The sequence below is a fragment of the Chelonoidis abingdonii genome, chromosome 2 (genome assembly GCF_003597395.2).
Source record: "Chelonoidis abingdonii isolate Lonesome George chromosome 2, CheloAbing_2.0, whole genome shotgun sequence".
NCBI classification, from domain to species: Eukaryota; Metazoa; Chordata; order Testudines; family Testudinidae; genus Chelonoidis; species Chelonoidis abingdonii.
Window position 1 is genome coordinate 265331485 of NC_133770.1, and position 24936 is coordinate 265356420.

At 40.2% G+C, this 24936-nt stretch overlaps 1 protein-coding gene across 1 annotated transcript; it reads right to left on the bottom strand.

Moving 5' to 3' along the window:
- Window positions 1-2902: 2902 nt before the first annotated feature.
- On the bottom strand, window positions 2903-24932 carry SLC25A32 (solute carrier family 25 member 32). The gene is made up of 7 exons (XM_032772347.2): window positions 24560-24932; window positions 19939-20089; window positions 13890-13975; window positions 12169-12329; window positions 5473-5586; window positions 4634-4779; window positions 2903-3062 (listed from the first exon to the last, which is right to left on the bottom strand). Exons 1-7 carry the CDS (start codon window positions 24738-24740, stop codon window positions 2927-2929), a joined length of 975 nt encoding a protein of 324 aa, XP_032628238.1. The 5' UTR covers window positions 24741-24932; the 3' UTR covers window positions 2903-2926.
- Window positions 24933-24936: the final 4 nt, after the last annotated feature.

Consider the following 24936-nt stretch of genomic DNA (forward strand, 5'->3'; position numbering starts at 1 on the left):
TTATTATTTATATTACTGTAGCACCTGGGATTTCTAGTCACAAACCTGGACCATATAGTGCTAGGTGCTGTAAAAACATAGAACCAAGATAGTCCCTGCCCCAAGAAGCTTAGTTAGTAAAGACTTAAACATGCAGGAAAGATTAACCAAGAAGGCAGTAAGATTAGTCAATTGGAACAAACATTCCTCTCAATATCAAGCTACTCTTCAGATAGTTGAATTAAGAATGCTCAACATTTTACCTTTTGCAATGTCCTAAATTCCAGGATCATAAAATTACTCAATCCAGACTCTTTCCAAAATTACTTCTTATGTATAATGAACTTGCCATAGGTTAGGTTGGCTTATTGTGAAAAGATGAGCTTTTGGAATAATCAATTTCCTAAGCAATAAAGAAGGTAAACCAGTTGCCATGCTCCAAGTTATTTAACTTACAGGCTGAATAATTCTTGTATTAACATTTATTAACTCCTGCCTCTCATTTGATACTTCATACAAAACAATTAAATGCTGTTACAAACGTGGATATTTGCAAAGAACGCATTTTCCTGATGCAGAATTAAGAACAACTAAAGTCGGCTAACTCTGAAAAACATGTACCCTGGAATGCCATTACTGTTTCAAATGTTCTTCTACAAAATGACCTATAATCTTTGTTTATTGGGAAAAGTGCTGACGCAAGTTATGACAATCACACTCTTAAATTAAGAGCCAAGATGGCATTTTTTTTCTTTTAAAAAAGGCAACTTCTCCCATGCACACTGCTTATGATGGAAGACTACATATGGACTCATGCATTTCTGCTGTGGTGTCAAGTAATACTTTGAATAAAAAGAACAAGGAGTACTTGTAGCATCTTAGAGACTAACAAGTTTATTTAGGTGTAAGTTTTGTGGGCAAAACCCCACTTCATCAGATGCATGGAGTGGAAAATACAGTAGGAAAATCACACACACACACACAAAAAGATGGGGGTTGCACACACCACACAACAAAAACACTAACTGAGGAACCTGTCCTTGCAACAAAGCCCGTTGCCAACTCTGTCCACATATCTAGTCAAGAGACACCATCACAGGACCTAATCACAGCCACACCATCAGGGGCTTGTTCACTTGCACATGTACCAATGTGATATATGCCATCAACTGCCAGCCATGCCCCTCTGTCATGTACATTGGCCAAACTGGACAGTCTCTATGCAAAGAATAAATGGACACAAATCAGACCTCAAGAATTATAACATTCAAAAACCAGTTGGAGAACACTTCAGTCTTCCTGGACACTTAATTACAGACCTAAAAGTCACAATTCCTCAACAAAAAAAAAAACTTCAAAAAGAGACTCCAACAAGAAACTGCAGAACTGGAATTAATTTGCAAACTGGACACTATTAAATTAGACTTGAATAAAGACTGGGAGTGGACGGGTCATTACACAAACTAAAGACTATTTCCCCATACTAAATTTTCTCCCCTACTGTTACTCACACCTTCTTGTCAACTGTTTGAAATGGGCCATCCTGATTATCACTACAAAAGCTTTTTTTCTCCTGCTGACATCCCACCTTAACTGATTGTCTCATTAGAGCTGGTATGGCAACTCCCATCTTTTCATGTCGTGTGTGTGTGTGTGTGTGTGTGTGTATGTGTGTATCGTATGGACCTTTGTGTTATACTATATATATATAGCTATACAATAATTATATATAAATAAATAAAATATAGATATAACTTAAATAGTATATAAAATAAAACACACACTGTATTTTCCACTCCATGCATCTGATGAAGTGGGTTTTTACCCATGAAAGCTTATGCCCAAATAAATTTGTTAGTTTCTAAGGTGCCACAAGTATTCCTCGTTCTTTTTCCTGATACAGACTAACATGGCTGCTACTCTGAAACTCTGAATAAATAAGACCCAACATTTTGAAAAAGCCATCTTTAAAGTAAGACTTTGAAAAATGCTGTTATTTACAAACACTAGTGCAAAAGGACCAAGCTATTTGCTAAACATGTCTATGTGTCTGAACATGTCTTTTTACTTCAATGTAAACTCAACCTGGAGTTTACATGTAATATATGTAACTAAGAGAGAGAATTTGTCTTTCCCTCTAAGAGGAAAAACTGGAGAATTGGCCAGTGACACATTAACTGCTGATTCAGGTCTGATGCTGCAAAAATTTTGCAAGATGCCTTCGACATTATACTAAAACTGGAGGTTTATTAGATTTTAATATAATGGGCTGGGTGAACAGCCGTTCTCCTCACTGTCTCCAGCCACACTGTACCTTAAAAGGTACTCTAAATGTTTGTGATGTCCCCACCCCCGCAGTCTCCTCCAGTGAGTCAGGGATTGCACTGCGCACACACTGCAGTCAAGGCATTTATAATTCTGAAACCTGACAAATTACACGTGGATGGGATTTAGAAAACTCCAGACCACCATGAGGACAAACATGTACACAGTTCTGTGGGGAGACCGCCAAAGAGAGGTCCTGTGTTTGATAGATCTGGAACCTATCACAACTTTTGATGTCCTCACAACTTCACTCAGTTAACCCTGAAAATCATCAGCTTCTTGTTCTTGTATAGGAAAAGATGATTTAGAGAGATCAGTTCATCGAAAGACATAGCTGTTGCAAGTCTGCCTTTATCCAGCCACTGTGCTGTTTTAAAGTTGGGATGGGAACAGCTGTTTCAGACAGAGGCTGCTGATTCATAGAGAAGAAGGGAAAAGAGGGGTCAGAAGAACTCCGGTAGAAGAGAAGGCAGTTTGTGTTTTCTGATCCCCAAATTCTTGCTTTGATTACTCGAACAGTTCATAATCTTAAGTTGGACAGTTGTACAATATTTCTCTCAGATTACATTTAAAAAAAATAAAGGACAGTAAACTCCTCTGAATGCAAACTCCTAGCTTTAATTTAATTAGTCTCTTTTCTAAAATTAAGCAAAAAATTGGATACATTTTCATACACTACAAAGGTGATACAGCAGGCAGGAGTCACTCTGATCACATTGGGGATGATTCCTTTGTAAAATCCATGAACTCCCTCTTTCCTTTGGGGGGGGAAAAAGGGCATTTTTAAGCACATTTTAATGAAAAAAATCACCACGACAAACAAACGTGGAACCCCACGATATCTCTCCCCGCCCCCAATATACAGTCTTACATTTCTCCCATGTCTTCAAATTCTAGCCTTTGCATCTGTACAACCCCCCGACTATAAAGAGTTTGAAAAGATTAAGTAAGTTCAGGTCTATACTACAGGTCTATAGCAGTATAACTACGTCACTCAGGGATTTGAAAAATCCACACTCCTGAGCAACATAGTTATACTCATCTAACCCTCTATCAAGGCTTTTTCCCCACTTTGAACTTTAGAGTACAAGAAGTGGGGATCTGCATGAACACTTCTAAGCTTAATTACTAGCTTAAATCTGATACGCTGCCACCAGCCAGAATTTAATGGCTGGCACACTTTCTTCTCCCCCAAAACCTTCCCTGGGGAACCCAAACCCAAACCCCTTAGGTCTTAAAACAAGAAGAAATAAACCATCCCCCTCCTTTTCCCCCTAGACTTTCCCCTCTCTGGGTTGCCTTGAGGCGCTTCACACCGATCCAAACTCCTTGGATCTTAAAACAAGGAGGAGTTAACTATCCCCCCTCCTTTCCCCTCACCAATTCCTGGTGAGTTCAGACTCAATCCCTTGGATTTTAAAACAAGGAAAAATCAATCAGGTTCTCAAAAAGAAAGCTTTTGATTAAAGAAAGAAAAAAAATAAAAATTATCTCTGTAAAATCAGGATGGAAAATGCTTTACAGGGTACTCAGATTCATATAGACTAGAGGGATCCCACCCCCCACCTTAAATTCAAAGTTACAGCAAACAGAGGTAAAAATCCTTCCAGCAAAGAGACACATTTACAAGTTAAGAAAACAAACATAAGACTAATCCGCCTTGCCTGGCTATTACTTACAATTTTGAAACATGAAAGACTGATTCAGAAAGATTGGGAAAGCCTGGGTGTACGTCTGGTCCCTCTTAGCCCCAAGAGCGAACAAAAAACAACACAAAAGCACAAACAAAGACTTCCCTCCACCAAGATTTGAAAGTATCTTGTCCCCCTATTGGTCCTCTGGTCAGGTGTCAGCCAGGTTTACTGAGCTTCTTAACCCTTTACAGGTAAAAGAGACATTAACCCTTAACCATCTGTTTATGACACCCTCTGTGTAGAAACCGCTATGTCAATGGGAGACCTTCTCCCATCGACATAGGTACCGCCTCTTAGGGAGGTGGATTAACTACACTGAGGGGAGAAGCTCTCCCAATAGCGTGTTAGCGTCTTCACTAAAGTGGTGCAATGGCACACCAGTGCAGCTGTGCTGATGTAGCCCTGTACATGAAGACAAGCCATAAGTAAATAACTGTTGAGCAGGTGATGCACTATGAAGAACAGAATCCAATTCACACTTGGCCCTGCGGAACCAACACAGCCAACAGAAAAAAACAGTAATAAAAATGTGTCACTGAAGTCAGCAGCCACAACACTGACTACACACCAGAAGCAGATCTGTTGATTAAGGTGATGTCATTTTCAGAATTGCATTTTTACTTCTCTATGCCTACCTCCACGTCCTGCGAATAACATCAATCATTCCAGAGTACCTATTGTGTTGATCCTGAAGACGAGCTCGCACTACTTGATATGGGTATGTTGCTGACACAGCAAATATTTTGGATAGTGCTGCCATGGTAATGTATTCTACAGCAGTCTAAAATTATAAGTTACCAATGTTAGTTTAAGTCAAATTACAGATAACTAAATAAAATGCTGGGAACTATCAAACTGCTTTTTAAAGCACGAATAGAGCAGTAACTCTAGATTTTTTTTTTCTGTAAGAAGGCTATACAAGTTCCAACAAGCGCTGATGTTTATTACACATTAACACTAGCATTAGAGATACTTATTTTGGTGTAAAAACTGATTATACTGATGTTCTCATTTATACTGCAAGTTCAATAGCATACTTAAGTAATATCCTAAAAAGTATATTATAAATTACTTTTTTGGTATAGTTCTTTATTTATTTATTTATTTATATTTGTGGAACTACAAACAAACATTCTCCCAAAAGTTAATTTAAAAATGAAACAAAACAAACAAGATTTGCCAAGTTCTCAGATGAAAAGTGGATTTCCCCAACATGTAGAAACTGTGTTAATTGGCTGGTGATGAGGTAATTTGTACTAAAAATTGAAAGTGAAAAAAACAATGAGTATTTTCTTTATTTTTCCTGTGTAATCTGCCAAAAGTTAATATAACATTAATAGCTAATAAAATTGGTAGTTTGTGGCAATTGCACAACAGTACAATCTCATCTGTGTTTTAGACATTTCTAGACAGTTCTGGTTTCCAAATACTCACAAACTATAAAAGATAAATGTTTCCATTTAAGTCAACTTACCAATTTTGCATCCAATAGTCTGTTTCTATGTTTATTGTACCTCAATTTCAGCTCTTCATATGCCATGAACTGAAGTGCTCCATGTGACGTTCCAAACAGACCAGGGACAAATCCCTAAAACATTTTTTTTTTTTAAAAAAAACAGGTTAATCTGTAACCCCTGAAAGCTAGACAACCTGCTTGCATCTTCTTATTCCAACACACGCTCTGCGCTCCCATTCCAAGACACACAACTCAGACATTTATATTGTTGTAAAACCTAAAGGCTACAACCAGGTTCGGTCCTGTTGTGCTACACACCGTACAAACACATCTATCTAAATGTCAGCCCCTGGCACAAAGAGTTCACAGCAGTAACCCCCCCGCCTCCTTGCCATAAGGGGGTGAAACTTATCTGGGCCAGCCAGGGCCGAAGATTGCTTCCCAGAAGTGTTGCTGCCCTGTTGTCAGGCAACCCTCTCAAGCAGAGAGGAGGTTGGAGGGAGGGAACTAAACCAGCAGCCCCAGATGCCCTGACAGAGAGGTTCTCTTCCCCAGGGATCAGGGAGAGAGAAAATGGTTCTGTATCCCTCCGGGGTGACAGTTTAGATAGACAAGGTGGATGAGGCAATATCTTCTACTGCACCAACCTGTGTTGGGGGGAGAGACAAGCTTTCCAGCTATACAGAGTTCTTCTAAATAAAATTAAATTAAAAATATTACCTCACCCACCTTGTGTCTCTAATATCCTGAAACCAGCACAGCTAAAATCACTGCAAATAGCTGAGAAACATACAAGGAGGAGGTAGCCCCTCCTTTGAGGTGACAGAGGAAAGGGTCGAGAGAGACGGTGGCAAAGAGCACCGGAGAGGAAGGGAGCATCCAGTTCCCCTCACAGATTGACCTTTTTTCAATTTTCCCAATCCTCAGTTGGGAAACTCCATCAAACTGGATTCCCACAGGGCCTGCCATGACACTGGGAGGGCACTGACTGCTTGATGGGACAGTTCAGCTGGCTGCCACAGCTAACAGCCTGATCACTAACAGTTACCTCAGCCAGGAGGAAAAGTGAAAAACTCGTATCTAAGATTGTTACCCCAGAGAAGGATTCAGATCAGCCCTTGGAGCTGCAAAACTATTTCCGAGATTCAGATTGCTCTGTGGATCACTGGACCCCTCAGACAAGACACCAGGCCACAGTGCCTGCAATGTCTACAAGTGTACCACTGACAGGTACCTGGATGTGGGACTGACACGTTACAGCGGTGGTTCTCAAACTTTTGTACTGGTGATCCCTTTCACATAGCAAGCCTCTGAGTGCGGCCTCCGCCCTTATAAATTAAAAACACTTTTTAATATATTTAACACCATTATAAATGCTGGAGGCAAAGTGGGGTTTGGGGTGGAGGCTGACAGCTTGCGACCCTCCATGTAATAACCTTGTGACCCTGAGGGGTCCTGACCCCTATTTTGAGAACCCCTGTGCTAGAGGGCTGTCATGGTATAAATCCCCTCCTTGAACCTTAAGAGTCCAAAAGATGGGGTACCAGCATGAATTCCCCTAAGCTTAATTACCAGCTTAGATTTTGTAGCGCTGCCACCAACCAGGACTTGGAGTGCCTGGTACACTCTGCTCCCCCCAAAACCTTCCCTGGGGACCCCCAAGACCCAGACCCCCTGGATCTTAACACAAGGAAAGTAAACCCTTTCCTTCACCGTTGCCTCTTCCAAGCGTCCCCTCCCTGGATTACCCTGGAAGATCACTGTGATTCAAACTCCTTGAATCTTAAAACACAGAAGAATTCCACCTCCACCCTCCCCTTTTCCCCTCACCCAGAGGCAATACAGATTCAAGCTCCGTGAATCTAAAACAAAGAGGAAATTTACCTTTCCCCCCCTCCTCTCTCTCCCACCAATTCCCTGGTGCGTACAGACTCAATACCTAAGCTTAATAACAAGGGGGGAAAAACACAAATTAGGTCTTTTAAAAGAAAAGCTTTTAATAAGAGAAAGAAAAAAGTAAGGAATTTCTGTAAATTCAAGATGTAATATTACAGGGTCTTTCAGCTTATAGACACTAGAGAGAAACAACCCCCCCAGCACAATACAAATTAAAATACTTCCAGCCAACTACACATTTGCAAATAAAGAAAACAATCAAAAAGACTAAAACCGCCTTTATCCTCATACTTACTAAAATTAGAACAGAAGAGATTTTTCAGAAAGATTGGAGGAATCTGCTTACATGCCTGGTCCCTCTCAGAACCCAGAGAGAACACGGACAAAGAACAAAACACACACAAAAGCTTCCCTCCCCCAGATTTGAAAGTATCTTGTCTCCTGATTGATCCTCTGGTCAGGTGTTCCAGGTTTACTGTTTGTTAACCCTTTACAGGTGAAAGAGACATTAAACCTTAGCTATCTGTTTATGACAAGGGCTGACATAACAACTAGAGTCAGAGAGACTTTGTGGGTGGTTGTGTTAAGTGACCAAGAGAAATAAAAACAGGTTTATGGCATCCTCTACAGATGGCTGCATATATATTTTAAAAATCTATCCATGTTCATATATATTTATTTAGTATATCTTGTTCTTGAAATTTTTTTGTGTTTATAATTTCTACTGTTTATATAAAGCTTATTGGAGCTGTTTGGTAAGTTGAGAATTATGTATTTATTTATGAATGGAGTATGATATCCCGTTAAGGTGGATTACCCATTTTTCCCCAGGAAGCACTGCCAATGGAGTAGCAGTTCAAATAATCCAGATCTCCAGTGCGGGGAGTCATGAGTTCAACATGGAGACCCAAAATGGCAGAATGATCCTGGACCTCAAGAGGTCAAGCACACCCCACCCCTCCTGAGTGTGCACCCTCTGAGGTGCTTGGGGGGTGCAGAGCAGGGAGAAGTCATGTCTTTTAAACTATGCTACAAGTGGACAAGACAAATAATTGGCCAGGGGAAACAAGGTAACAAATCCAACAGAATGGGTTCAAGTTCTTAGCCTATCAGGTTGCGTTCTTGTGAATACATCACAGAATCGCTGGCCATTTAAGGGAAGCTGGGCCCAGCAATTCTGCAAGTTTTATCAATAGTGATTTTATATTTATTTGTTGCTGATGAAAACGCTGAATAGTGTCAGGCCTACCACCAATCCCTGTGGAACCCCACTAGAAACACCCCTATATTCAACAATTCCTCATGGACTACTTTTTGAGATCCATTAGTTATCCACTTCTTAATCCATTTAATGTGAATTCTATAGAGACTATATAATGCTAAATTTTTTTTATGAGAATGTTGTGTGGTACTATGTATATTAGATCTACGCAGTTACCTTTATCAACCAAACTTGTAATCTCAAAGATGAAGAATATCAGGCTTGACAAGACCTATTTTCCCTAAAACATGTTGATTAGCATTAATTATAGTCCCATCTTTGACTACTTTATCAGCTGAATCCAATATCAGCTTTTCCATTATTCTGCCAGATACTGATGTCAGGCTAACCAGTCTATCATTACCCCGGTTATCCTATTTGCTCTTTTTTGAATATTGGCACAATATTAGCACTCTTCCAGCCCTCTGGAATTTCCCTGATATTCAAGGTTTACTGAAAAAAGAACATCAGTGGGCCAGATTTCTTTAGCCAATTCTCTTAGGACTCTTACATCAACAGGCCTGGATACCTTGCACTCAAACATATTTATCGCTAGCAGATGTTAACATCCTTCTCCGTTACTAATGGACTGGAAAGTATTATCATTGTCATGTGATATGAGATCATCCTGCTTTTTTCCAAATACAGAACAGAAATATTTATTCAACACTTCTTCCTTTTCTCCATCATCATTAACATTATACTATTTCAAGGATCTATATCATTGCTAGGATTTTGTTCCTAATATAATGAAAAATGTCTTCTTATTGTCCTTAGCCCTGCCAACCATGGATTTTTCCCTTGTATTCTTTGGAATCAATGAATTACAAATTATGAAGTGCAGAAAATTGATAAGGGAAGCTATCTATTCCCTCCTTTTCCATTTGTTGCATTTTGCTTTTTTATTTCTAGTTGCTCCTGTCACCTCACCACTGAACGAGGATGAACTTGAAGGATGCAGGTGTGGAGGCACCAAGGCCACAGGAGGAGACTGCAGTAGCCAAGGCATGAGATTTAAAAAAACCTCTGCTATAGTCTCTTTCAAGTCATGTTTACATATCTTCTTGACAAAAGGATTTATTGTTAATCAGCAGCTTTAAGAAAAAAAAACAAAATGGGCTAAAAAGCTGACATGCTAACTCAAATGATTTTATCATGAGTTTCACAATATTTGCTGCTTTTCTTAAAACTCCAGCACCTGGGGTCTTGTGATTATATGAGAATCTGTTTTTATTTTTTAATTTTTTAACCCTAACGGTCATGGAGAAAAACTAGAGAACATAAACCTTGAAGTCTCAAAGTCAAATAAAGAGAACTAAAAAGTTAGTATAATTTTAAATCTCATTATTTTTAAGCCAATCTCCTGATATTTTTGGGGCCTAAATCATGATTTGGCATGCTCAGGCCTGGGATTACTGTGCTGGCTCTTTTAAGACCTGGCAAGACCAGCCTACGGTTTACTGGGCCTCACCCTTTCAAACAAGGGAATTCTGGCAGATGAAGTCTCCATGAGGCAATGATGGGCAGGGCATATTATGTGATGGCTAGGCTATACACAGAGAGCTGTTCTTGCATCAGTTTGGCAGAGCCTCTCTCTCTGGTCTCTTCACCAAAGAAACAATCTAGTGGATGGACTAGAGAAACAGGCAGGTGAACAGAACAGAACTCTAGAGTCAAGTATCTGAAGGAAAAGGCCTGAGACAATACAGTAAGGGTGCAGGCTTGAGACCTGGCACTGGTCACTTGCGTTTATTTTGGGACAGCAAGCTGGGTTGGATGAAGCCTCCTTTACCCCGCATCAACAGAATGACTACTGATTGGGCCTGGGGAGGATCAAGAAAAAAAAACTGCTTAGTTCAGGGAAGGCAAGTTATTGAGGAACCCTGTATCAACAGGGCAAATGAACTACCAATCCCAGGCAGGGCTGAAAATTGTGGATGTGAAGTCATCTGCACAACAGGCTAAAGAGAAAGCTGTTTCAGGGAGTGCAAAAGAAACTGTTCTGTTCAGGGAGGGCAACTCTACGTCAGTGGGCTGTGAAAGAGATGCATTTTGCTTTTGGGATAACTAGAGTCCAGACGGGAGAACTCTTTACTGCGGTTTGGCTGGAGGGCTAGATTCCAAGCCACTCATCCACCATTCACAAAGCTTCAAACATGGCACACAGAGGGGGAAGCAGCAGGGAAAGTCATTCTGTGCTTTAACTTCTTTAAAAAAAGGCCTGAAGTCCTCTATACTAGAATATAACAGGCTCAGACAGCCCTAATATCAAGCAAAAGTTGCTTGATGTGGATAGTTATGTGGGTAACCTTCTTTAGAAAACAGCTATTATAGGCTCTTTCAAAGGAAGAGCCTAGCTTGGATCCCTACTCTTGCATGTAAGGTTAGCACTAGAGAGGAGCATCCAGGGCCAAAACACATGGAAAATCTGAAAAGCACCCCAATGGAACAGAATTTAAGAAGTCCTAATAGATGCAAGAAATTAGAACGGATCTACATGGAACAGAACAAACATTTATCAAGGCACACCAAAGAATCCCAGCAACTTCAGTTTAAGGAGTAAGTGAAATATTTTGTTTCAGAGTTATCAGAACTTGGCATTCACTGGTACCTGCTAGAACAATCTCAGAGTACTGGGATCAGGTTTCCCTCAGCAAATAAGGGAGATGAACATTCAGTAACCTACCCACAGTTGCTAAGAGCCAGCAAGCCTGTTCCTCCACATTAGTTGGATTAAAAGAACCAGAGTTCTTCAGGTCTCCAAGGTACTGACGACTGTACTAATGCCATGGCTTGAAGGAAGGGAGGGAGGCACAATGAAGTTCAAATCAAGCTATTATTTTGTTTCCCTAAATAAATTCTCACATGGAAAGAATAAAAGAGCCACATTTTCAATTGTGTAGCCTAGTTGTTGTAGTCAAATTTAAAATCCTACAAAATGAGTGGATCCAGAGCTGAAGATGACACATTACAGGCCTAAATGCCTGGGAATGGGATGTGAGAGGTGACTGAAGTACTGTCCACAGTAATGGAGGGAAGATTAATAACTGTTTCAGTCATACTGCATTTAAGACGATGGTTGGACATTCATGAGTTGTCAGAAAGACGGGACTGGATGAAGGAACAGTTTGATCAATATCAGCCTCAATCTGCCCTAGAAATTATGTCCTGCTGCCACCACCTCTCTCCTCCAATGACTAGAAGAGAATACTACAGAGGAAAAATTCCGATTATTAAAGAAAAGCAGTTCTTGATTCAACTTTTCTATTTTAGCCATAGTATTCCTCTCACCGGAGTTTCAGCCCACAATGTTTTTGTCCATGTACCTCATAGTCCCCCCATTTCCAGTTTCCCTACAGCTTATCCTTCTGCAACCTTTACTTACCATTATAAGCCTTTTTTGTTGCAATCCTCTGGTGTGGTAGAAATAGGCTTATGAGATGATAAAAGGTAGCTTTTATAGTAACCTAACAACTTTCCAATTTCACAAGAGCCATAATGCTATTACACCCATGATAAATTCCAGAATTCTTATCCATTATGTCAAATTATATTACCTTATATAAGCCACGTATACCCTCCAGCTTGTATATCTTTATAAGAGCATCAAACATTCCTTTGTACTGGTGCTTTGATGAATCAATGCCAGCATCATACTGTAACACAAGCCGCGTCTTCGTTACCCATATTGGGTTTGTGATACAGAGGGTCATGACTCCTAAGAACAGATGGAAGTTAGGGTAATATTATGAATGCCACGCTGAAAGTTTGTACCATTTTGTTCAATTCAGTACAACAAACACTCATCCTACAAGAATACTAAACAAGAAAAATGTAGAGATTCCACTCTTTTCCCCTTAACTTTGAGAGCCAAATTCTACTGCAACAGTTCTGCTGAACAGAGGATGGGAGGGGAAACTGGTATAATTTGGGGAGTCTGTGCAGAAGTGCATGCTGCAGACCACATGGCTCCCTGTGTATCCTCAGCCACTGGCCCCAATGTAATCTCCTCCTTTATTCCACCATGGTCCAAATGGTGGAATCTGGACATAGGAAGCTAGTTTTATATGTGCTTTAATAATCTCAATTTAGCCTTATGGTATACAAAATTTCAAAATTAAACAAAGGGTGCACAGAAATAAATTGCCCATGTAATGAACCACCTAACTCTGTCAGAATGATTAACCCAGGGTAGGCAACCTATGGCACACATGCCAAAGGCAGCATGCGAGCTGATTTTCAGTGGCACTCACACTGCCCGGCTCCTGGCCACCAGTCCGGGGGGCTTTGCATTTTAATTTAATTTTAAATGAAGCTTCTTAAATATTTAAAAACCTTATTTACTTTACATACAACAATAGTTTAGATATATATTATAGACTTCTAGAAAGAGACTTTCTAAAAACGTTAAAATGTATTACTGGCACATGAAACCTTAAATTAGAGTGAATACATGAAGATTCGGCACACACTTCTGAAAGGTTGCCGACCCCTGGATTAACCTGATGTAGCTTTACAGATTACTGTAAAGTAATGACAAACTAATGATGCAGTACTACACGTTAAGTTGTAACAAGAACTCCTCCAAAGCTCCAAGATTATTATCTATATCAGAGAAATGTACACAAGAACATTATAAATGATTTAGATTAAAAATTGCAGAGATCAGATATTTGTATTTTGTAGGTAAGATATTTTGAGCATTGGATTGGACCTGCAGTGTTGATCAGATCTGGAATTCAGATCCATTTAATATTTCTGGAATTCAGATCCATTTAATTCTTTAAGTATTAAATGTATCTGAATTCGAGATCTGATTGACACTATAGGACCAATCCAATTCTCATTAAAGCCAATCAAGTTATTGCACTGACTTCAATGGGTGCTTGATTGGGTCCTACATCTGCTTTTGTATATCTTCTAAGTACTCAAAATTAACATTAATACATTATATTACAAAGATGTGTTTAATAAGTTTTGGCCTTTTATTGCACAGATGCATACAGGTTATGCAATAGAATTTGTATAAAATATTAAGAAAAGAGGGCTATGCAGCCATAAAACATTTTAGTGGTTGCTATTTGTGAATAAAAATGTAAAACACACAGCTGTCCAACCAAACATTATTAAATTATTTATTACTTTGTAAGTGAATGCAGCTGGACTGAAACACTTGCACTTGCCATCTGGAAGAAAAAGCAACATTGACAGACAAAAGGCAAAAACAGCATATGGACAGGCTGAAGGTAAACACTAATCTCATTAACATTTTCCTCACCGGCCTCAGCAGCTGACACTAGGTGCTCCGTTGCACCAAGACTTTCTAGCTTTCTTTCCTCCTTATAGGCTTTGATGGCATTATAGCTGGAAGAGGTAAAACATATTTAGACAGAAGAAATACAGATCATTTAGGAAAAGGTTTCTAAAGATTATATAATACTTTATGCACCACTGCCCTTAGAGAGCACACACAACCAGAGATTAACTTGTCTCAGTCAGATGCAATACAAGTTGCTGAATTGTAGCTCAAGGCTATTTAAATATCTTTTACAACAGTACCCTTTAAAGTGCCAGAATATTCCTAGATAACAACAATGGGACAGCACTCTAACTTTGATCAGAACTGAAAAATTAGTCTGTGTGAAATGTTTATAAGAAGAAAGACTGCTTCTTCATAAACCCTAGGCGGTAGGTATTTCTTTTCTAGCACTACATTATCTCTATCATCTTTATCTGCTGGATTGACCTCATGCCCTCTGGCCTGCATTCTGGATTTTGAACGAACTCTCACTGGGAGGTGAACAAGTGGAAGTCAGAAGAGAATAAGCTCTAGATAATCAGTAGAATAGTTTTGCACAAATAACTGTCCTCTACTTTGTTTGAATCAACAGGAAATCAGTTTTCCATTTTATAGTTAATGAACAAATTTAAGACACTTTACATTGAAGAAAAGGCCCCAAAGAGCAAAAAACCATCAGCTCACAAAAAACTCTGAGAAGCTGACTTGCACACATTGATTTCTTTATGAATATCTTAAATGCTTTCAGCTTCAGCAGACTAAATAATTTAATGTGCCTATTTAATTCCTAATATCTGTCCAAGTTTAGGTTCTTATTTTTTATTTGGCATAAATTATTTCAGGTTGTAGAAAAAAAGATTCATGATACTTAACAATAAGAACTGCCATATTGGGTCAGACCATGGTCCATCTTTCCCAGTATCCTGTCCCCAATGGTGGCTTGTACCAGAGCTTCAGGGGGGAAAGTACAGAATAGGGCAATTGAAGAGTGATCCACTCTATCCTGTTCTCTACTCTCGGTTTCTGATGGTCACAGGTTAAGGGTCACCCTGAACATGGGGTTTCATCCCTGACCATCTTGGTTAATAGTCATTGATGGACCTATTCTCCACAAACCAATCCAGTTCTTTTTTGAACCCATTTATACTTCTGGCCATCAAAACATCCCATGGCAGATTAATTGCACATTGTGTGAAAAGTACGTCCTCATTTGTATTAAACCTGATCTTTATCAGTTTCATAGGGTGACCCCTGGTTTTGGATAGTGTGAAAAGGTTTCATTTTTCTATTCACTTTCTCCACACCATTCATGATTTTATAGACCTCTCTCATATCCCTCCTTAGAAGTCTCCTTTCCAAGCTGAACAGCCCCACTCTGTTTAGTCTCTCCTCATATGGAAGCCATTCCATACCCTTGATTATCTTTGTTGTTCTTCTCTGAACCTTTTCCAGTTCCACTACATACTTTTTGAGAAGGGACAAACAGAACTGGACACAGTATCCCAGGTTTGGGCACATCACGGATTTATAAAGTGGTATTATATCTTCTGCCTTATTTTCTATCCCCTTTCTAATAGTTCTTAGAATACTGAGAGACTTTCAGATTGCTGCTGCACATGGAGTGGAAGTTTTCAGAGAACTATCCATGGTTATGCCAAGATCTTACTTAATTTGCCATTTTGTTACCCAGTTTTGTGAGATTCCTCTGTAATTCCTCAAAGTCTGCTTTAGACTGAACTATCTTGAATAATTTTGTATCATCTGCAAACTTTGCCACTTCACAGTTCGCTCCTGTAGCGGGGTGGTCGCCCTGCTCCCGCCTTAAAGGGCTTAGAACAGCCCAGGAGAGGGCTGTGATTTGGGAAGCAGCCTCAGCTGGGACCATGCCCCAAACAGAACACAGATGGTCCTTATAAAAGGGTTGTGCGCCAGGTGCTCTGAGACACTATTTCTCTGCCTCTAGAGGAAGAAGGGCCTGGCTGCTGGGGAGTGTACCTGGGTACCTAAGGTGGAGCAGGGCTGAGGGAAGGCAAGAGGAGCTGGGGAGCTCTGGCCTGGAAACCCCCCAGGCTACCGGCCTAGTGCAAGGCCAAAAGGTACTGGGGTTGCAGAGAGGGCAGCCCACAGGTAGGTAGAAGCAGTAGGCCCAAACCCTCCTTGCCAGTGATGAGTGGCAATCAGACTGCAGTCTTCCCCAGTGAGTTGGGGGTAGATGGGAACTGGCAGTAGCCAAGACTGATGCAAGATGGAGGGGTGGGGGTTCCCTAGGGAGGGGACTGTGGGGGTACTGCAAGGGGCAAAACCCCAGTGGAAAGGGTCACTGGGGTCCAGAAGGGACAGGGGGTCCTAACAAGGCGAGACAGGGGCCTGCAGAGGGCACTCCAAGGCTGTGAAAGAGCTAATTCCTAGGATGACAGCAGGAGGTCCCCCCATTACAATTCCCTTTTCCAGATCATTAATGAATGTGTTGAACAGCACATATACCAGTAGAGATTCTTGGGGAACCTGCTGTTCACCATTTCCCACTGAAGTAAGACAAGCTACAAGTGAAGTTATTTAATATTCCTGCAGCATCATAATAATAAAACCTAGTTCTTATATAATACTTTCCATCAGATCTCAAAGTCTTTTACAAGGGAGGTCAATATCATTACCCTCCCCATTTTACAGATGGGGAAACTGAGGCACATCAAGGCAATAATTTGCCCAAGGTAACGCAGCAGGCCAATGGCAGAGCCATGAATAGAATCCTGATCTCCTCAATCCCAGTCAGAGTGCATAAAAATCAATAATTAAAAAAAATGAAAAATCTGATTTAAACTAATTTTTAAAAAATCCAATTTTAAAATTTGAAATTATAACCACAAAATGCAAATAAACATACATTAAAAAATAAGTAGTACATGTTAAAGGAGTTCAGGAGACCTGTCAATTTCTCAAAGAGACAATATTAAAGGCACAACAACCTATCCTGATGCCAAGGAAAGCTAAAAATAATATCAGGAGGCCAGTTTGGCTCCATCTGGAGCTCTTTAATGACCTGAAAATCAAAAGTAAATCTGACAAAAAGCAGAAACATGAAAAAATTGCAAAGGATGAGTACAAAAGAATAGTGCAAGTATGGAAGGACAAAATCAGAAAGGCTAATTACACCTAGCAAGGGACATAAAAGGCAGTAAGAAGAGGTTCCATAAATATATTAGAAGCAAGAAAAAGGAGAGCTTATAACAGATGACACTGAGAAGGCTGAGCTCTTTAATGCTTATTTTGCTCCAGTCTTCACTAAAAAGGTTAATTGTGACCAGACACTTAATATAACATTTACAACAGGGGAAGGCACACAAGCCAGAAAAGAATAAGTTTAATCTGTTCAGGTTAGCAGGGGCTGATGAAATTCATCCTAGAGTATTTAAGGAACCAGTTGAAGCAATCTCAGAACCATTAATTAATATCTTCAAAGACTTACTGAGACAATGGACTAGAAAAGGGTAAACATAGTACCTATCTTTAAAAAGGAATCAAAGAGGACCCAATGAATTATAGATCAGTCACCCCAACTTTGACACCTAGAAAGATATGTGAACAAAATTATTAAACTATCAATTTGTAAGCACCTAGCGGATAATTGGGTAATATGCTACAGCCAACCTAGATTTGTCAGGAACAAATCATGCCAAACCAACCTAATTTCATTCTTTGACAGTTATTGGCCTACTGGTTGGGGACAACTATAGATGTGATATATCTTCATTTTAATAAGGCTTCTGACACAGTCTCCACATGACATTCTTATAAGCAAACTAAGGAAATAGAGTCTAGATGACATTTAATATAAGGTGAGTGCACAACTGGTTGAAAGACTGCACTCAAAAAGTAGTTATCAATGGCTCACTGTCAAACCAGGAGAATGTATCTAGTTGGGCCCTGCAGCAGTCTGTCCTGGGTCCGGAACTCCTCAGCATTTTCACTGATGATGATTTGGATAATGGAACAGAGAAAATGCTTGTAAAATCTGCAGATAACACCAAGCTGAGAAGGGCAGCAAGAACTATGGAGGACAGGATTAAAATTCAAAATGACCATGACAAACTGGGAAATTTTTATGACAACAACAAAATGAAAGTCAGTAAAGGCAAGTGCAAAGTACTACACTTTGAAGGAAAAAATCAAATGGAAATAACTGACTAGGCAGCAGTACTGCTGAAAAGGCACTCTGGGGCATAGTGGATCACAAATTGAATATGAGCCAGCAATGTGATGCAGTTGTGAAAAAGGTTAATATTATTCTGAGGTGTATTAATAGGAATGTGGTACATACTACATAGGAGGTAATTGTTCGGCTCTACTCAGCACTGGTGAGGCCTCAGCTGGAGTACTGTGTCCAGTTGTGTGCACGAGGCATTAAGAAAACATGACAAATTGGAGAGTGGAGAGCAACAAAACGATAAAAGGTTTAGAAAACCTGACCTATGAAGAAAGTTTTAAAAAACTGAATACATTTAGTCCTGAGACAAGAGGGGAAAAAGGGAGGGCACATGATACAGTAACAGTCTTAAAATAAAGTTAAGCGCCATTATAAGGAGGACAGTGATCAATTGTTCTCCATATCCACTGACAGTAGGACAAGTAGTAATCAGCTTAAGCTATAGCAAGGGAGATTTAGGTTAGATGTTACAAATTAAGAAAAACTTTCTAACTATAAGGAAATTAAATATTAGAATAGGTTAATAAGGGAATTTATGGAATCCTTGTCATGGAAAGATTTTAAGAACACGTTAGACAAACAACTATTAGGGATAGTCTAGGTATACTTGCTCCTGCCTCAGTGTGGAGGGACGGACTACAAGATCTTGAGGACTGTTCTATACCTATACTGCTATGTTTTCTATGTTTGCTGACAAAGTTTTAAAGAAAGTCGAACCAATGATCTGGTCAAAGTCACTAGCTAAGCACCTGGAGCCAGAGTCTGCTGAAGTGATAAACCAGCTATTGACAGCAGTACCCTCTTCTGCAGGTGCAGAGACTATATTTTTCATTTTAGTCTATTCAAATAGTTCAATGACTAGTTCAGTCAAAGTTAAGGATCTGATTGAAAGTTGGAAAAACAAAAAACAAACAGGAAAACTTGTTTCCCTTCTTCCAATCCATGAATAAAAATGGAGTGTGAGGATGAGATCTACTAGTTCTAAGATCTTGAAGGACATGGTGACCAGAAATAATTGTGTCAATTCACTAACTACAGACAGTATTTCCTTAATAAAGCTACAAGTTCTAAATACAAAACATGTTTTGATAATCTTTTCCTTATGTATCCAGTATATTTAAGGTAGCTTTATTTAACTAATAAAAACTACTTTAAAATGCTAGTTTTGTGTACTTTTACTTGAATTTCAATGTCCATTCAAATACTTAGAAAAGATGCAAATAAAAATTAATCTAATAAATAAAATGCATCATTCACAATTTTCTAATAAAAGTGTAAGAAACCCAGGACTCTGAATGTGTTTTACACTAAATAATTGCTTAATTGTACAGAAATAGTGCATTCTCCTGAGTAGCAAAAACTACCACATTGCATATCAAGGTTTATCTAGTTGTAAATCAACATTTTTGAATAGTTATACCAACCAATGAGAATGAACTTTCTTTAGGAAAATAAAGAAAGTACAAATGCAAGACAATATTAAAAATAATTAAATTAAATCCGAGTCTCCTCCTTGCTAAAATAAATCATGAATATAGTTGGTTAAAAGATGACTAAAACTGATTTAAAATCAATCCACTCTGGTCCAATCCACTACTCTATTCACTAGGCCACGCGACCCTCCTAGGCATGCACTATATTTTATAAAAGTTACAGGTCCCTGTCCTAAACTGCTTACAGTCTAAATAAGACTTAAAATAGCAAGTGATGACAAAGGGAAATGTTTATATTTATGCACCCACACCATCTCCCCAAAAATCAAAGTGCAACCTACATTCAAGGATCACTTTGCATAGAATATTAATATTCTACAGATCCACTTACAAGAAAAAGTAGAGTCCCCAGGAGGCACCTGCACCCCAAATATTTGGAGTTACCCCTTTGTACAGGCCATGTAGTCCTTCATGCTTCCAGACAGTGGTCAAACAGTGTAGAATCCCATTGTATTTTGGTCTCAATTCCAACCCGTCACTTACTATTTAAAAAAAAAAAGGATTACATTGAAAAAAAACCATCATTCCATAAAGAGTGAAAGCGAGCTGGATAAAAGCTACAAAGTAAATAACTTTTTCTCTAGGTTGAGCAGGGACATGTGCAATATTAAAGAAAGTTGTAGTGAAACAGCTGGCATAGCTATTTATACTAGAACCTCAGAGTTACAAAAAGTTCATGAATAGTGGTTTTGTTTGTAACTCTGAAATGTTTATAACTGTGAACAAAACATTATGGTTGTTCTTTCAAAGGTTTACAACTGAACATTGTATGCAGAAGAAAATGCTGCTTTTTACCACTTGAATTTAAATGAAACAAGCACAGAAACAGTTTCCTTACCTCGTCAAACCTTTTTTTAAACTTTCCCTTTATATTTTTAGCACGTTACATTTAATAAACTACTGCACTGTATTTACTCCCTGCCCTCGCCTCCCGTCTCTGCTGCTGCCTGACTGCATATCTCGGGTTCCAAATGAAGTGTGTGGCTGACTGATCAGTTCGTAACTCTGGTGTTTGTAACTCTGAGGTTCTACTGCAGCTGTATTCCAAAGGTGAATGTGAGTTAGGGTTAGGAGAACTTTACAATGGATTGATGCAGTTGTCCTGCAGACCGCCTATGGTCAACAGGATGGAAGTGCCTCTCACTTAGAAGGTAATTCTGCTGCAGCATACCATAGATGAATAGCATCCTTGACTTGAAGCTTTGTGTCAGTTTTACAGGGGATGGAGTTTGTCTTCTTTTCTTAATGGCCCGAAGAGTTTTATGCTACATCTAACCTATAATCTGAGATTTTTGTGGTCCTCTACGAATACTACTTCCCCCCCTAGAAGATTTTGGTTCGTTGGAATTTTTATTATGACGTTAGCAAGAATCCCCCATTTAAAATGCATCATCCATGTTTGAAGTAAGATTTTCAACAGGTCATGAGCTGGTGAATTTAAAATCAGTTTTTACTAGATCAATCAAAGGCTTTTTTTCTCTGTCACTCCTCACTAGCTGGGCTGCATTGAATTTTTTTTTTTTAATTGGAAAAGTGTATCCTTGGCCCTTTTTTATTCAACAGCTGAACTGTTTTTGCCCAAACTTTCAAAGACATTCACCTTAAGAAAAGATGGACATATGGAGAGTTTTAGCCTGATAGATTTCAGATGGAACAGAAGTGTGTGTGTAGCCTTGACTATAGCCACTATAGCAGTTGCTACTGCTCTTACTATAATATAAGACTGTAAAATTGATGGCTACAGTATTTGCGATACCAGGAATTTACCTAGAAAGTAGGAACCAGAGGTGGGGTTCAGGGTGACCTAAACTTCAAACTAAAGCAAACTTTCCCAAGACTGTGTCATAACTAGAAAATCAGCTCAAAGTTTTGCAACCAGAGTGGCTTCCTGCCCTGCTTATGCAGAGGAACTATGCCCCCATCAGAAATGGTAGTTTGGTAACTAAAACACAGACAGCATTTTCTGTTTATTACATCCATCCTCTGACTCGCCTTGCATACATAATATGTTCTGACAAAGACCATGTGTGAAAAAATAAATAACTCAGCAGGACCTCAAAACAACAGGGAAGTCATAGCCTGGAACATACATTAGGGTGGTCCGTCAAGTTGTTGTTTACCCTGTGACGGAGCAGGAAGCAGGGCAGATTTGACCTGGGAATGTTGCAGGAGAGTTACAATGGGGATGGGGAACTTCCCTTGAAGGAAGCTACCTGAGCCAGGAGGAGGGTTGGGAGAATGACCAAAGGAGAGGAGGAGCTGGGGGGAAGGGAAGACAGAGCTGCTGGAGGAGTTTTTGTTTTCAGTCTTGGAACCGGTGGTGCAACGCAGGGAAATCCAAGCTGGGGTCTAAACTCCCAGAACCCTCCCCAGAAGGACTTGATTGACGGGTTCTGGTTGTACCTTCACGCTCCACTTGGGACTGTGTTCCTGTCATCTAATAAACCTTCTGTTTTACTGGCTGGCTGAGAGTCATGGTGAATCTCAGGAAGAGAGGTGCAGGGCCCTGACTTCCCCACACTCCGTGACATACCCATGTAGTCTTAATCTCAGATTATCAATTTAATTTCACTTTAAAAATCTTCTTAACCACCCTAATTAAACCTAGTTAGACCTTTCGGGTGTAGGAGCTCCTACACTAAACCTGTTTTTAAACTTTCACTTTAAATAACAGCTTTTTTAACCACTATCCTAATTTCTCAGTCCCTAATTCCACTTCCTGGTTGAAGGCAGAGGCTGGAGACTCTTCTGGGTTCAACCCTGGCTCAGTGGTATGAGCACTGGCCTGTTAAACTCAGGGCTGTGAGCTCAATGCTTGAGGGGGCCATTTAGGGATCTGGAGGGAAAAGAAAAAAAAACAAAAACCTCTGTCAGGGACAATACTTGGTCCTGCTAGTGACGGCAGGGGACTGGACTGGACTCAATGATCTTTCAAGGTCTCTTCCAGTTCTATGAGATAGCTATATCTCCATATATTATTATTTTTATTAGGTAAATGAAAACTGTCACCTCCATTCCATCTACATTGTTTCAGTGAGAATCCATCTTGGTTCGGTGGACACATATTTGGCATCAGAGTTCCAATAAATAATTCAAAGGGACAGCTCAAAACCCATGGGTTGACTGCTGATGTTGTGGGGCTTAAACCCACCACCTGTGGCCACAAGCAGCAGGAATCACATGGAACACTGGAGTTTTTATCATTGGATGAGGCCTTGGTTCAGAAAAAAATCTGAGACATCAGCATGCTCCCTCCACCTATTATTTCTGGGAATTAGAAAAGAGCATGTGAAGGGGCCATTCCGGTGAGGGATGGAGTCCAAGTCTCAGTGGTTTGGGGATACAGACTTTTGTCCAGTTATACAATAAAGCTCTTGAGAAACAGACAGCATCCAAGGCTTGGGAAATCACAAATACAATCTAAAATTGAATGGTCAAAGCTCAAGAACAAAGATGGAATGCAAAACTTACAGGGGTCTATGGCAGTTAGGAATAACAGCTGGGCTGAGGGATAGAGAAGTTTAGCTAGCTATCACTGCCAAACTAAGGCAAAAATGTGATATTAGATGTCAGGGAAAGTAAAATTTAGAAGGGTGGAAGGAGACAAGATTTAGAGAAAGGGACACTCTTCTGTTAAAAAAAAAAATCTTGTGTTACCAGACCTTTAAGCCTACTGAAACTAGTTTATTTTTCACCACCTATGCTATCTAGTGCTAATGTATCAAAGAAATTTTCATAATAAAAAGAAATCTAGTAAATTTTGCTTCTACTTAGTCAGTTGCATTTTCCAGTGTCCATATGCTAGGCACAATGCTCTCTCTGTAACTGTAAGAAAAAGTGTTTAAATCCACACCAAAAAATACAATTCCACTTGAATCTTTAAATGATACAGAAAACATATTTTGTAAAACTCTTCAAAAATTCACATTTAATTTTGGAGGCTAAATTATCCACAAATCCATTTAAAATAAATGCAAAGAAATGGAGCAGTTATTTAACCTATATATAAATTGCTGTGATAAAATAGAGGCTTCAAAAGAACAACTCATCAGCCACAACAACAATAGCTCATCTGGAAGAGGATGGCACCCTTCCCTGCAGAAAAACTGCAATTCCAACTTCATTCTCTGCTGACCAGCACCACAGCCTATAACAATGGGGCTAAATTAAATACTCTTTTGCCTCTATTATTTAATTTATTGGCTGTAAAGACAGTAAAACTGCCCAGCTAGGTACCACGGGGAAGTGAATGTAATGCATATGGAATTTAATATTGGATATCACATCCAAACAAGATAACGAACACTTGTTATAATGCTGTATTAAGGTTAAGTGTATTTTGATAGGTGCTTTGATCCAGTCAGTGTAACAAGATTGCAGTGGTTCTTAAACTTTTGTACTGCTGAACCCTTTCACACAGCAAGCCTCTGAGTGCAACCCCCTATATAAATTAAAAACACTTTTTAATATATTTAATATTATTATAAATACGGGAGGCAAAGCAAGGTTTGGTATGGGGGTTAACAGCTCGGGATCCCCCGTGTAATAACGTTGTGACCTCCTAGGGGTCCCGACCCCCAGAGAATCCCTGAGTTAAAGTTTAGTGTTACTTAGTATTGTGTTGGATCATTGCTTCTGGTAAAATCTCAAGCTCAGGCTTTGCTGTAATTGCAGCCCTCTCCCCGTCCCTTCAACCTCGTCTTGAGATGTGGCTGGTTTCCGACACCCGCAGGCGCCGGTGAAGGAGAGCGGACACGCACTACGCCCCTTCGCAGTTAGCTGAAACACTCCAGCCGCATGGCAAATCTATGCTCTGAAGCGAAGGCGGGAAGAGGCAGATCGGAAACCAGGCTGCGCTACAAATTGTGCCTCAGTTTCCCCAGTAGGAGTGGCTCCAGCAGGCGTGGGGGCCCCCTCTGCAGGGAACGGGGGGAGCAGGGGGCCCGCCTCACCTGCGAAGCGGATCTTTACCAGGTCCAGCGGATGCAGCACCAGGGTGGAGACGACACCGCCGCTCAGACCCGCCACGAGGTTCTCGTACCGCACGTGTCTGAACAGAGGCCGCAAGGGCGGGGCCGGCGGGGACTCCACCGCGCACACCGGCTCCCGCGCGCCCGGAGCCGCACTCATCATCACTCGGCCACTGCACCACCGGCCCGCGACAGAGACACGGGGCGTGGACAGGCGAACCCGCGGCGCCAGCCAAGCTCCCTCACTGGTGCGTGGAGCCGGGCCACGCACGTGGGCGGGGACAAGACACGAAGACCTTTGCCCCCGGTGCTACGCAGGGCTTGGGGAGCGTGTCACGTGAGCCCTACGTTAGCTCTTC